The sequence below is a fragment of the Pithys albifrons genome, chromosome Z, assembly GCF_047495875.1.
Source record: "Pithys albifrons albifrons isolate INPA30051 chromosome Z, PitAlb_v1, whole genome shotgun sequence".
NCBI lineage: Eukaryota > Metazoa > Chordata > Aves > Passeriformes > Thamnophilidae > Pithys > Pithys albifrons.
Window position 1 is genome coordinate 34,423,246 of NC_092497.1, and position 15,185 is coordinate 34,438,430.

A 15,185-nucleotide genomic window follows, 5' to 3' on the forward strand; every position below is an offset into this window, starting at 1 on the left:
TCCTCTTCTTCATCTGCCAGGCTGAAGTTCCCACCTTCAGGCCAATTGGTTATAATTTCTAGAATTCCAGGGCGATTCGAGCTCCCAATTCGAACACGTTGTGTAATCAAAGCAATCCACTTGCTCCACGTGGCATCGGTGGCATGGTGTGTAGGGGGCACTTTTCCTTTGAACATCCAGCTTTACACTGGTAGTCGAGGTGCCAGGAAAAGCTGGGCTACAGTACCATTTACCTCTGAGGCTGCTCGTATGCCTTCATATGCCGCTAGGATTTCCTTCTCCATAGGGGTGTAATTGGCCTCAGAGCCTTTGTAGCTTCAGCTCCAGAAACCAAGTGGTCGCCCTCGTGTCTCACCAGGCACCTTTTGCCAGAGGCTCCTAGAGGGACCTTTATCTCCAGCTGTGGAATAAAGTACATTCTTCACATCTGGTCCCATCCTGACTGGTCCAAGAGCCACGGCATGTGCGATTTCTTGCTTGATCTGCTTGAAAGCCTGTTGTTGTTCAGGACCCCATTGGAAAATGTTCTTTTTACGGGTCACAAAATAGAGAGGGCTCACGATCTGGCTGTACTCTGGGATGGGCATTCGCCAGAAGCCTATGGCTCCCAGAAATGCTTGGGTCTCTTTCTTGTTAGTCGGTGAAGCCATTGCTACAATCTTATTGATGACATCGGTTGGAATCTGGCGACGTCCATCTTGCCATTTCACCCCAAGGAACTGAATCTCTCTGGCAGGTCCCTTGACCTTGCTCTTTTTGATGGCAAAACTAGCTTTGAGGAGAATCTGAATAATCTTTCGTCCTTTTTCGAAGACTTCTTCTGCTGTGTCTCCCCATACAATGACATCATCAATATACTGGATGTATTCTGGGGCCTCATCCTTCTCCAATGTGGCCTGGATCAGTCCATGAGAAATGGTTGGACTGTGTTTCCACCCCTGGGGCAGTCGGTTCCAGGTGTACTGCACGCCCCTCCAGGTGAAAGCAAACTGTGGCCTGCACTCTGGTGCCAGAGGAATGGAGAAGAATGCATTAGCAATGTCAATAGTGGCATACCACTTTGCTGCTTTGGACTCCAACTCATACTGGAGCTCCAACATATCTGGCACGGCAGCACTCAGCGGTGGCGTAACTTCATTCAGGCCACGATAGTCCACAGTCAGTCTCCATTCTCCATCTGATTTACGTACAGGCCAGATGGGGCTGTTGAAGGGTGAGTGTGTTCTGCTGACCACCCCTTGGCTCTCCAGCTTCCTGATCATTTTCTGGATGGGAATCACAGCATCTCGGTTTGTACGATACTGTCGCCTATGTACAGTTGCACTGGCCATCGGTACTTCTTGATCTTTGACTCGGAGTAATCCCACAGCAGAAGGGTCTTCTGAGAGACCAGGGAGAGTAGACAACTGTTTGGACTCTCCTTCAATCACTGTGGCTACACCAAAAGCCCACCGGTACCCCTTCGGGTCCTTGAAGTGTCCTCTTTTTAAATAGTCCATACCAAGGATGCTAGGGGCTTCTGGTTCTGTCACAATGGAATGCTTTTCCCATTGGTCTCCTGTTAGGCTCATGTCAGCCTCTACCACCAACAGGTCCTGAGACCCTCCGGTAACTTCAGAAATAGACACAGTCTGTGTACTCTCATATTCTGATCGCATTAATGTACATTGGGCACCAGTATCTACCAAAGCTCGGTATTTCTGAGGATCTGATGTGCCAGGCCATCGAACCCACACAGCCCAGTAAACCCAATTATCATCCTCGTCCCTCTCCTCCTCCTGGCAGGAGGCAGGGCCCCTCTATTGTTGTTCCTGGTCGGAGCATTCTCCATCTGACGTGTGCGATGCTCTGTCAGAGGCTCCTTCATCAGCATGGGGGGAGTTGTTTCTTTTGCGTCTCGGAGATCGATGTTTCTTTTCCAGGGTCTTTGCTTCAACTATGTGGACAGCTTTCTTGCCAGCTACTTTCCGTTTTAATTCTTGCACTCGGGCTTTAAGTTTAGAGGTGGGTTCACCATGCCATTTTTTCATTTTCCCCTAGTTCGCACAGAACAGTCCATAAGACACTACTCTCACTCTGTGTCTTACTCCTGGGGCTTCCAGTTTTCTCTTGTGCTGCATGAGATGACCGAGAACGGGAACGGGAACGAGAACAGGAACTGGAACGAGAATAAGAACGAGACCTTTCTTTGCGACCTCTAGAACGTTTGCATCTAGGTTCTTCTTCATACACAGAGTGTCTAGTATTCCTCTGGTGGCCTCTAGTTCTCCCTCGTGCTGCATGAGGTGACCGAGAATGGGAACGGGACCAAGAATGGGAACGTGAACTTGAATGAGAATGAGAACGAGACCTTTCTTTGCGACCTCTAGAACCTTTGCCTCTAGGTTCTTCATACACAGAGCGTCTAGGATTCCTCCCTACCCTTTCCCCACTGTAGAGGGAAGAATGCTGGTGGTTAGAGGGGACCCTCATGGTTTCCGATATTCTCCGTATCCAGTGACACATTCTGTCAACGTGGATCTCATTCTCGTCCATACTTAGAGGGTATGCAGATATCAGACACGGCATATAAGACTTAGGGGCCCCATTCATCACCTTATCCCACATCGGCAGTGTGCATGGCATCTTCTCTGGGACCAAGATGTCATAGTAATTTGGATCAGAGTATATAATCTCCAGCATGGCCGGTTCCCACAGATACTGGATGCCTTCTTCTGCAGTATTCCACTCTCTTGGAGCACTCACCAAATACTCTTTAAATGGGTATCTTGCCCTCATGGCACGGAGGATTCGGGTCCAGAGACTGGATGCCATCTCCCCCTGTCCCATTTCCTGTTCTATTTCACGGTCTCGGGCAAGAGATCCCAATTGTTGTGCTTCATGACCTTCCAGCACGTGACTACTGGCCCCCTGGTCCCAACATCGCACCAGCCAGGTGAGGATGCGTTCATCGGGCCACCGACTGTAATCCCTTCGTATATCTCGAATCTCCTTTGGGGTCAATGGTCGTATAATTTCACTTTCCCTCATTATTTCCTGTCCATCTCTCCCACGTACTATTCTCTCTACCTGTGTTTTTACTCTTCCACTCCTTCGTGGAACCTCTCTCACTTCCTTTCTGACCTTCTCACGTGAAGGTGGGGATTGTTCGCGCCATGAGGACAAGCTTCTATGGTGTTCACTCCGGGAGGATGGGCTCCTACGTCGCCCACGTTGTGGAGAGAGACTTCTACTTCATTCGAGCCGTGGGGAAAGACTACTAGCTCATGCACCCCGTGAAAGGGAGCTCCTGCGTTGTTCATCAGGTCTGATGAATGGAGGTAGCACATAGTCCTTGGAAGGTCGGGGTAAGGGCCTTCCCCGGTCATCTATTCCCTCAAATGTAGGTCTAGTATGGGGAGGTGGAATCATACCTCCAAAGGAGGGTTGCCTTTGGAGAGGCTGAAACGGTCCTTCCTCAGGCTGAGGGAAGCGCGTTGACCTCCTCTCTTCCTCCACTGGGTACTTGCGTATGTAGTCAGAGCACCAATCGTCAAATGTTATTCTATCCCAGGGTGCTCGCACCGTCCCTTTCCTTTCTCCAGGCATGCCTCTGGTCTCTTTTGGACGTGCCCCCAGTCCCATTAGGTGTGCCCCATCCCTTGTGACCACTCCTCCCTCTCTGGCGGCTGCTCCCTCTTCTACTGTGACTATTCTTTCCTCTCGTGCTGTCGCTCCTTCCATCGTCACAGTAGTTTCTTCCTCTCTCGCAGCTGCTTCTTCATCTGCTTCTTCTTCTTCTTCTTTTTCTTCTTCTTGTTCCTCTTCTTCTTCTTCTTGTTCCAATTGCGGAGGTGGCTCTATGGGTTTTGTAGTCTCTTTCATCCTCGTTGTTTTCTTCTTTATGGGGGCAATGATAATCTTCCGGTCCATAACTTCAGTTTGAGTTCCCACAGAGCGAATAGGAACTGTATCTGCGTCAGCTTGAGTTCGAGCTTCGACTGTGGTCTTGGTGGGTATAGTAGGAATGGCCGCTTCCAGATCTACAGCTTGAGTCTGAGTTTCCACAGAGCGAATAGAAACTGTATTGACGCCGGCCTGAGTCTGAGCTTCAACTGTGGTCTTAGCAGGCTTAATAGAGATGGCAACCTCCAGATCTACGGCTTGAGTCTGAATTTCTACAGAGCAACCGGAAGCTGTATTAGCTTCAGCTTGCGTCTGGGTTTCAGCCGTGGTTGTAGCGGGAACAGCAGAAATGGCCTTGTCCAGATTTGAAGCCTGAGTCTGGGTTTCTGTCGAGCAAACAGAGACTGTACTTGCTTCAGCCTGCGTCTGAGTTTCAGCTGTGGTTGTAGCAGGGAGAGCAGAAATAGCCTTGTCCAGATTTGAAGCCTGAGTTTGGGTTTCTACCGAGCAAACAGAGGCTGTATTAGCTTCAGCCTGCATCTGAGTTTCAGCTGTGGTTGTAGAAGGGAGAGCAGAAATAGCCTTGTCCAGATGTGAAGCCTGAGTTTGGGTTTCTACCAAGCAAACAGAGGCTGTATTAGCTTCAGCAACTTGAGTTTGGGTCTCTACAGAGTGAACGGGGGCTTTGTTGGCCCCCGGGACAACAAAGGGACAGCGGAGATAGCCATGTCCGGGTCTGCAGCTTGAGTTTGGGTTTCTGCAGATCGGACGGAGGCTGTATTAGTTTCAGCTACTTGAGTTTGGGTCTCTACAGAAACAACATTGACCTCATGCTGTGTTTGGACTCCGCTTTGGGTAGTCTGAACGGGGACTACACGGGTCTCGGACGGCATATCTCCATATTCTATCCTGTCCTCAAGCCAGTGACAGTAGTCCATGGCAGAGCGATAAGCACTAGCCAGGCCCAAACACAAAGCAGAGACTCGTGTATACGGGTCCTCATAGGAAAAACACTCTTCTGATAAACAGCGGGCCACCTCAGCAGAGTCATACACTTGTTCTGACGTGAACTTCCAATAAACAGAGGGTGAGATATGCCCTAACACTTTACCAAGATCCAACCAAGCCCCATCCCACCCAGGGACTGGCCTGTCCAAAGCCCCTTCCAAAGTTCCAGCGAGTCCCCCAGAGGCATAGCCTTTCTTAGGTCTGAAACAAGGGAAGCAACAAAGTGCCAGCATTCTTCCAATCTTATACAACAGTTTCGTTACCTTCATAAACACTAGTGCTGTCACAACACAGTTTAGGTCATAACTGGGACCAATTGTAACAGTAGGGATCTCTCTTAATAGGCCGTTAATGTCATATTTTAACAGGCCTTTAATGTCACATGTCAACAAGTCTTTAATGCCAAGATTCAGGAGGGCCTTACATGGATGACAATTATCAGGCAGACCTAGGTATGTCCCTAGGAGACCTCTCAGAGTGGGAGTCAGCATTAGCACCATCAGTATGTAAAAGAATAGAAAGACACTTAACAGGAGACCTTTCACTACAAGAAACTGCCAGGCCATGCCAGCATGGTTGGAGTGACCTCCTCTGGTACCTTTCAGGTATTTGCTAAAAAGGGTAAAAACCATTCTTTCTATTGTTTACCTTATGCCTGAGTCCTCTGTTCCCAAACAAAAGACCTTGTTTATATCAACAATGTACTCTTGGCTGCCTTCACTATGATTGTTTTGAAAATACCACTTCAGTTGGCAGTTCTCCCGGACACTGTTCTCTAAACAGAGAGCTATTTACAAAACAATCCAAGGTCAGTATCTCAGTGGGACCTCCAATAATGTCGCAGGTTTGGCCTAGCTGTTGCCAACCCTGGACTGGCCCCCCTTCCCCCTCCCAGAACCTTCCCAGAAAAGGAAAGGGAAAAGGGAAAAAAACCAGAAAAGACACGCACTCTAAAGAAACTGAACTGAATAAAAAGAATAAATTATATTTACTAACATTTACAAACCACACTGTATACACAATACATAGGATCCCACCCCCCAGGGGAGAGGGGAAGGGAGAAAAGGGGATTGATTAGCCGGAAAATAGGGAAGACACCAACCCAACCTAAAGAAACCAAATGAATCAAAACAAACACAATTAAAAACCTCAAGGAAAGGGAACAAGAATGAAACAATCTCACCCAGGACAGGAGAACCACCAGGGACCAGAGGGACCAGACTTCAACCGCCTCCCTCCAGCTCCTCAGCCAAGGACAGGGAAGATGCAACAAAACCACTCCCCCACTGCTACGTGGAAGACACGTGTGGAATACTTGTAACTTCCTTAGATACAATGGTTACTGAGGAAGCCATGGGTCAAACCATTACACAGTGCCACAAAGTTACACAACTGTATCTAATTTGTAAATCCAATGGAAAAAAATACCAGTGGAGCCTCTGATCATGTTTCTTACATATGGAGTAATTGTTTAAAGTGGAAATCATAATTAAAACAGAAAAATCCCCTAAGATATAAAGGAGAGTATGGAATAGTTTTCATATCCCATTGATATTTTGTGGATATGTTTTTTTATTCTGGAAAAATATAATTCAGAAATTAAAAGTTAGAAACACGTTATATGTAGCTAATTGAATGACGTGTATCATTTACAGAAATTTCAAAGGATTTTGAGAACAATAAATTTTTTTAAATCTATAATGAAATTGTTGCCTTTTCAAAGTCGGTTAGAGCATAATCTTTATAAATGTTTAATCCATTGTATGATTCAGGTAATAAAAATCTTTGGAGAAAAAATTTACTAAATAATTTAAGCAGTTGACAATGGGCCAGATCTTTCTAATGGTCTCCAGAGTACACTACATCATATATCGTGAGTCTGAAAGATTAAGCAGAAGGTCTGTTCTCTCTTTAAATATCAAGCATGGATTTAAAAAAAAAATTATACTGAGGAGAGTGTGGCCAAAATAATGGCATGTCTTCTGCATAAGCCAAAGCAATAAAGTTTTGCTTTGCAGTTTAATCATCCAGTATATCTTGCACAGAAATAGATTGTCAATTTATTTACTTTGTCTATTATTTCCCTCTCCTGTTTGATCCCAAACAGAGAATCATAGAATCATAGAGTAGTTTTGATTGGATGGCATCTTTAGAGGTCATATAATCCAACTACCCTGCCCTGGGCTGGGGCATCACAGTAAATCACATTGTTGAGAGGCCTCTCTAACCTCTCTTGACCTAGAATGTTCCCAGGGATGAGGTACCTACCACATCTCTGGGCCACCTGTTCTACTGTTTTACCATCCTCATTGTAAACTAAGGTCCCAATCAAAGCCTCTTCTTCTCCAGGCTGAACATCCCCAATTCACTCTGCCTTTCTCCATAGGAGAGATGCTCCAGCCCTTAGATCATCTTTGTGGCACTCCTCTGGACCTACTCAAGCAGACTCATGTCTTTCCTGTACTGATGATCCCAGAGCTGAACAGAGCATTCCAGAACAGAGCAGAGGGGCAGAATCCCCTCCCTCAATTCTGATCATGCTGCCTTTGATGTAGAATATCATTGGCTTTCTGGACTGTGAGCTCACATTGCCAGCTCATGTCCAGCCTCTCATCCACCAGCACCCCCAAGTCCATCTCAGCAGGACCGCTCTTGATCTGTTTATCCCGCAGCCTGTATTGACACAGGGATTTGCCCCAAACCAGTTGAAAGACTTTGCACTTGGGTTGGTTGAGTTGTTGAGTACCTCAGCCTTCTCTTTGTACGTATTGTTTGTTTGCCAGCCTTAGACTCATAGAATCATAGAATCGGTTGGGTTGGAAAAGACCTCCAAGATCAAGTCCAGCCCTTGGTCCAACTCCAGTCCATTTACTAGATCATGGCACTCAGAGCCACATCCAATCTCAGTTTAAAAACCTACAGGGATGCCCACCACCTGCCTGGGCAGCCCATTCCAATGCCTGATTACTCTCTCTGGAAAGATTTTTTTTCTGATATCCAACTTAAATTTCCCCTGGCAGAGCTTGAGCCTGTGCCCCCCTGTCCTATTGCTGACTGCCTGGGAGAAGAGACCAACCCCCACCTGGCTAGAACTTCCCTTCAGGTAGTTATAGACAGTGATGAGGTCACCCCTAAGCCTCCTTTTCTCCAGGCTAAACAACCCCAGCTCCCTCAGCCTTTCCCCATAGGGGTTTACCTCATGGGGTAAACACTTTCTTCAACCTTTCTTTTCTGGCTGACACACCTGTAGAAACCATTCTTGTTATACTTTGCATCTCTTGCCAAGTTCAGTTCTTGCCTTGGCTCTCCTCACCCCATTCTACACAATTTGGCAGTGTCCCCGTATTCTCCCCAGGTTATCTGTACCTTTTTCCACTGTAAGTGCATTTCCTTCTTTTTAGTTAAACCAGCAGGTCTCCACTCATCAATGATGGTCCCTTGCCTTCCTTGCCCAATTTATTTCACTTGGGGATCACTAGCTCTTGTACTTGATGGAAAGTGTCCTTAAAGATCTGCCAGTCCTGTTCTGCTCCCTGAGGGAAATTTCCCAGGGCAGTTTTGTTGCCCTGAGGACAGTTTCCCAGAGGGTCCTATTGACTAAATCCTCAAGCAGTTGCAAGGGGTTTTTTTCCTAAAGTTCCAGATCCTGACTTTACTCTAAGGCCATACATCTCAGTTATGATACTCTGAAGTATCAAAGCTAATGTTGGCATCTTCTTAAAACAAACAAACAAAACATACCCCCACACTCTTAGCAACAATTATTGATATTTTTTTTTCTGAAAAAAAGTGAATATATATAGTCCTACTTTAGATGATGGGCTGTTGACAGTATGTACCTATATTTCCTCATAAATCCAGCTACTCTGAGAAAGAAAAAAATCTGAATACTCCTGGACTGGTAAGATAATGGGCATGTCTTAGGTATTTAGGGAATGAAAGAACAGTATTGAACTATGTGAGGGAGGAAATAGAAGAACAGGTTCAACTTTGTTATATTTAGGCAGGAGAAAGTTACCTGCAGCATTTTTGCCATGAAAAATTATGTGAAATTCAGGGATTCATGACATCAAAGTGCTCCAAACAAGATTTTATTGGCATGTTGCAAAATATTTTGGAACCGAAGTCTAGTAAAAGGATGACAAGTGTACTGTTTTCTTCTGACACTATTGACTATATGCTGACTTGAGTAGATTCATAACTGTAGCATTTGAATCTGGTAAAGTGGAAAATTTATGCCTGTGGAGCCTTATGCATATGTGGCTCATCTGTGATAGAGGCTGCTGAATATACTGTACCCAAGTTAGTGACCAAGAATCTCCTATGTTCTAGAGTTAAGGAGTCATCCCCTTTCCCCTGAATCTAAGCCTAGAAATGTCTGGTTTGAAAAAGCATGAGCTTAAGGTGTGTGTATAAGAAATGTGGTTGTGTTTGTATAGTAGAAAAATCATCACCTCACCTGCAAATCTCTTTTGCTCACAGTACTCCGTGAAGTTGCTTGTTTTAAACAAACTTGACTTAGTGTTTGCATAATAGATTTAGCCACTAATAGCATACCATAGTTTGTATTTGTTCTACCTTCTAAAATTTATAGATTCCTAAGGAATAAATATGATATAGTCTTGATATGACTGATTCCAGTTTACACAAAACTATGATTACTTTAACAGAATGATTCCTATTATTGTGTCTGTTTCTGATTAAAATCACTTCAAGTTTTTCATCTCAGAAAGACATTGAACCGGATTGCTGTAGATTTGTAGACCAATGAGTTGTTAAAGAAAAACCTTTAGTAAGGCTGTTTGTGTTAGCCTGAAGGAGAGCCAATTTCTGAAATTATATTTCTGGTTGGGGTTCTACACATTTTTAAGGAAAATTAAATTACAATAAGAAAACAGGGTGGTTTTCATTCTTGAATCTCTGGAAGTGTTTTCTGAAATTCTCTAATTTGAGATTCTTCTAATTCCGTATTTTTTTTCATATGCTTTTTATTCTCATTCATGTACTTCACTTTCATATATAATTTCCAAAGGAAGATAGAGCTTTATTTGAATCTGTTTAGATTCTCCAGCTGATGTTTTTAGGAAGCTTGTTCATTTTAATAACCTTTTTTCTTTCTTCATTTGAAGGATGGAAGGCTGCATAGTTCTGAACCATTTATATATGCAATGATAGCACCATTTTATTATAAAATAGCCTTCTTGATTAAAGCAAATTTCCAACACTTTTTTTCAAGAGCCTAAAATCAGGATTTATATCATATATGACATACTAATCTTCAACTCAAAGCATGTTAGTGCTTTTCAGGGTATCGGTCTTTCCAAGCTGATTCTCGTTAACATGGAGTGAATCTACATTTCTACCTGTACTCTGACATCTTGTTTCATGTTCCCATGTGCTTGCAACATCCTTGCTCCTATGCAGGAGGTGAGTTTATCTTTCTTATAACTCCCACACAGAAAGTTCTCTGCTGTCAGCTCTATTGCTGTTCACCAGGAGGGTTGGAGATTTTAACTCATTATGTGTTGCTGTTTTGAGAGGGAGGCAGGTCATGCTGTGGGAAAGGTTTGCTTACCTAATGTATGAACAGTAGATGCAGTGCTGCCACCTTTCCAGTATCATAGAAAATAGCACATTCAGCACCTTGATGAAAAGAGAAAGTGCAGAGATAGACTCATGTCTCAAGAGGAGCCTATAACAAAGTAGAAGACAATAGAAGTCAGGCATAGAAAGAACAGTGATTCACACTTGACGGTCTAAAACCCCATGTAAGCTCATTTTAATCCAAACACATTGACATATGCCTTACAGCCTTCCTTGTGAAGTCAAAGTACTACTAACAGGAATATTTACAGACAAAATGAAATTTAGAGTAGAGAACATACACACTCCATATACCTGATTGTCTGTATTCTCCCAAGCATGTCTATACTTCTTTCCCATTCCCATTTGTTGTCTCTTTTAACATGGTTACTGTAGGTATAAAGACTATATCATTAAAGGATATTTTAAATTCAATTGTGTAATTAATATCCTGCAGTCTTCTTTATGCTTCCTTGCTGCAGAGAAGTACAGGCAACTTTTACCAATAGTATGAAAAAAACAGGGGCTTGGTCATTGTTCTCCCAGACCAGTTGCCATAAGCTAACAATGACTTTTGGATACTGTGCTGCTTCTGATATTTCTGTGCAGTTGCTGCAGGGCTAAATATTTGTTTATTTTCTGTCATAAAATATGAGACATGAAAATTCTTTAATTTTCATTTCACCAGATGACCAACCATGACTTATCTCATCAAATATTCCAACTTAGCTAATTTGAAACACTCAGTTACAATTTTTAAGTGAGAAAACTGCTATGGTGTAGAAGCTTTCCTACATCAAAGAATACCTGTTCTAAATTAGACCCCTCTGTTTTGTAAGACATTTAGAACAGCAATATTTTAGCCAAAACAGTCCTGAGGAATAGGCTTTTTGTTATCAAGAGGTAAGGATCAGCTACTAATATTTCATGTATTACTATTTATTTCTGGCATTGAGCCACTTCTTGCAAATGTTGAACTTAGCGCTGAGGAGGAATGTAAAAATGGGTTCTCTTGAGCTCCTAGAAGATCAACATGAACAAAGTAAAAATGTTTTCTTCAAGTGGAGTCAGGAACAGAAATTAGTTTCTTTTTTTATATAGTCCCACATAGCATTAGTAGGGTGACTTGGAACAGTTTAGGTTTTCAAACTAAAATCAAAAACACTGGCAACACAAGTGCTCCCACTTCCATAAAATTAACTAGAGGTTGAACTGTGCTCACTCACTGATATAAAGGAGTCTTCAGTTCATGTGTCCCTCAAATCCGGACTGCCAGTGTGTATCTTGTTTTTGTTAGGAAATCACATAGAACTGATAGTTTGAATGATCTCCTGTCATGCGATATGTAGGAACTGCTGTAAAAACATTGAAGGTGAGGTACCTCAGCAAAATCATCATGTTTTTCGAGAACAGTGTTTTCCAATTTATCTATGGTTTTAGCAATTCCTGCCCTTCAAACCTGTCCAGAACAACCTTCAGTGATTCATTGTTTGACTCTTACCCCTGAAAAATAACTTTGCCTGAAGTTACAATGTTATCTCCTGTCTAGTTTTCTACTTATCTTTTTCATTTTGAATTTCAGACTTATCAACGAATCTTTGAGGGACCAGTTGCTAGTTACCATACAGAAGACTTTCACATACACCAGAACCCAGGCACAGCACCTCTTCATTATCCTCATGGAGTGCATGAAGAAGAAGGAGCTGGTATGTTGAGCTCAAGTCATTGTTTTGATAAGGTCTTAAGGTGCCTGTTGAAGGATATCTCAAATCCAATCACTATGATACAGACTTTAAAAGGATATGATATCATGCTACCTGTTGTTTTCTTTGTTTGGCATTTTCACATTTAAAGTGATTAATGCAACAAACCCATTCCCCCTGCAAATTCCTCTACATTTCCTTTGACAGGATAGAATCCAGCTAGTAGGGTGTGGATGTTACTATTTTTTAGTCATCCTCAGGCATATCTTGACTAAAATTCTACCTCACTCAACTAAAGAAAACAGAAGAAGGCATAATTATTTATCTGACAGTGGGATGATATTTTGAAGATTCTGAGAGTTGCACAGGTATCACTAGGGCTGCTACTTTCTTATGAAGATATGTGACAGGAAAAGAAAAGGGCTTTACTCTGAAGCATGTATTCTGCAGTGGCAAGGCTATCTCTTTAACACACATTTGTACTGTCTTAAAGAGCACAAGATCTTTCAACAGTTTCTGGGAGATCCATGAAGCTGCTTTTACAGAAGTATTTTTGAAGCAAAATCATATTGTAAAAAGCTTGGGATTTAATTCCAGGAGCTTTTATTTTTCACAAACTGACTGAACAAGCATGTAACTTTATAACTGAAGCTTTTTTCTAAGATTTGTTTTTTTGGTTACCAAAGTTTCTGAGTATTCCAGGCTGAAGACAGAGCCCTAAAAAGAATAACTCCTTAGGGAAATGGTATTAACTATTTAATGTCCATTTCTGTTAATGTAAACTCCTCCTCCTCCTCCTCCTCCTCCTCCTCCTCCTCCTCCTCCTCCTCATCATCATCATCATCATCATCATCATCATCATCATCATCATCATAATAATAATAATAATAATAATAATAATAATAATAATAATAATATATTATAATAATAGTAAGAGTAATAATATAAAAACAATAATAAAAACAATAACAAAAACAATAACAAAAAGTACATGTAGGACCTACTTGTGAACCAGTATTCTGCATCCAGACATAAAAATTGTACTTAGGATAGAAGATAGAAAAAAAAAAGAGGAAGTGAGGTGAGAAGGAGAAAAGGCACAAAGGCAGAAATGGAGAATGGAATGAAGGATAGAAAGCAGAGGCAGACGTTGAATTATCAAGACTGGAAAACTGCATTTCTGGATTGTTCCGGATATATAAATCCAGACGTGGTTGTCAGGCTTTGAACAGACCATGCTACTGCAAAATTACTTATGAAGTTTTTGTCTGCAGTATTCATATCAAGATTTTTATATCAAGCAAGGCTGTACATTTGTTACTAGTTTCTTTGCAGATATGCAACATCTGTCATCACTGATATTCTTTACCTACTCATCTTATGTAGAGCTATTAGCCAGGAGGTAGTTTGCCCAAAATTAAGTGCTCTAAATTTGAATTTATAACACTAACCCAACAATATGCAAAGAGAATACGTTAGAACAATTGTTTCTCTCTAGTAACTCAGTTGTACTTAGTTAATTTTAACACTGATATGCTAGAAAGATTTTTTTGTCTCAAGCATGATTGCTAGGTTAATGGTGTCCTTTAAAACTCACAACCCTGTATATTTGTAAAAGAAAGATGATACTCGTGATGCTGAAGACAGCATAACCAGAGGGAATGGGTGACCCTGGGGCTGTGAAATACTGTCAAGAGTGTGTGGTCACTTCACTGTTCCTACAAAGCCAGATGTTTCATGCTGCCATATCAGTTCCTCAAGCTTGGCCTGATTTAGTTGTACATAAGACAAAACACTGCTTGATGAACTGACTTCATTATTAGTCTGATCAACTACTCAACAAATATAAGGAAGATGCAAAAGCTTGTCTCAGATAGCTCAGCAGAAGCTAAATTGATCATCGCTATTTTCTGTAAGTTCCTGATCAGCGTGCCTGACTGACTGATTTTGTGGCTGCTGAATTGATAGGGAGCAAAGTAGATAGTGCAGGAGAGGCTTGTCATATTACAGCGTGCTATTAAATAATTGACTGCAAACAGGGTGCAGACAGGAGTATGGTCATAATGTACATCAATACAGCTGAATCACAGATGAGGAAGAGAAAATGAAATGCAAGTTAATCTCTGGAAAGGAACTAAAAGCTCTCTTTTAAATAATTGTTCCTTCTCAACCTGCTTAAAATGTGTAAATGGCTGGCATACCTTTTATAAATCTGACATAAATGTGGAGGCCACAGAAAAAGATTATTTGTAACCAAAGTTACTCCTTTCATAAAACATGAGGTTTTCCAAGTTCTGACATTTTGGATTTCACTCCTAAAGGATGGTTTCTCAATTGTATTCCCAGGTAGTGTCATTATTATTATGTGTAATGTTCCATTTTTTGGATAAGTTTATTTATTGAATAAAATCTGAGTGCACAAGCTGGGTGATAAGGTGACAACCTAGAATAGGAGAGATCTAGGTCTGTTAATTTGCAAGACAGAGCAAGTTTCACTTCTCAATTTAAGGAATAATTTTTATAAAATTATATACTTGTCATAATTGACACTACAAGCATCAGAGTTTATGCTCAGAAATGTGTGTAGACCAAGGTACCTAATGAGGCGTCTGGTATAAAAGTCAATTTAAAATTACTATACAGGTCTGTGTAAGATAGTGTATTATATATTATTCATGGAGATTCTCTATTCTAACATTTACATACAATTCTTAAAAATAGTTTATGCCAAGACATTCCTAAAATAGGAGCATGAAGGCTCACCAAAGCTGAGCAGGCAGGAAGTAAGATTGTAAAGTCCAGTCTACACTCTTTTCAGAAAGCACCACGGACATTCCTTGCATGTTCCTATCTCCTACATGCAATTCATGAGAAGCTAAAACAGCCCATTTTATACGTCACCTGCCACTAAAAAGAGAAAAAAAGAGGGGGTGGTAATTTAAGAAAACAAAGGAAAAAAAAGAACTTTTTGTTTATGCCATTAGCAGTTCATATCAACTAGTCCAA

At 41.9% G+C, this 15,185-nt stretch overlaps 1 protein-coding gene across 2 annotated transcripts in view; it reads left to right on the forward strand.

Moving 5' to 3' along the window:
* Positions 1–15,185, forward strand: part of TRPM3 (transient receptor potential cation channel subfamily M member 3) — a 303,699-nt gene that overhangs the window by 192,429 nt on the left and 96,085 nt on the right. For both annotated transcript variants that reach the window (XM_071579832.1, XM_071579833.1), the window contains exon 8: positions 12,059–12,182. In XM_071579832.1, the coding sequence (XP_071435933.1) occupies positions 12,059–12,182 (124 nt within the window). The remainder of the gene's footprint in view (positions 1–12,058; positions 12,183–15,185) is intronic.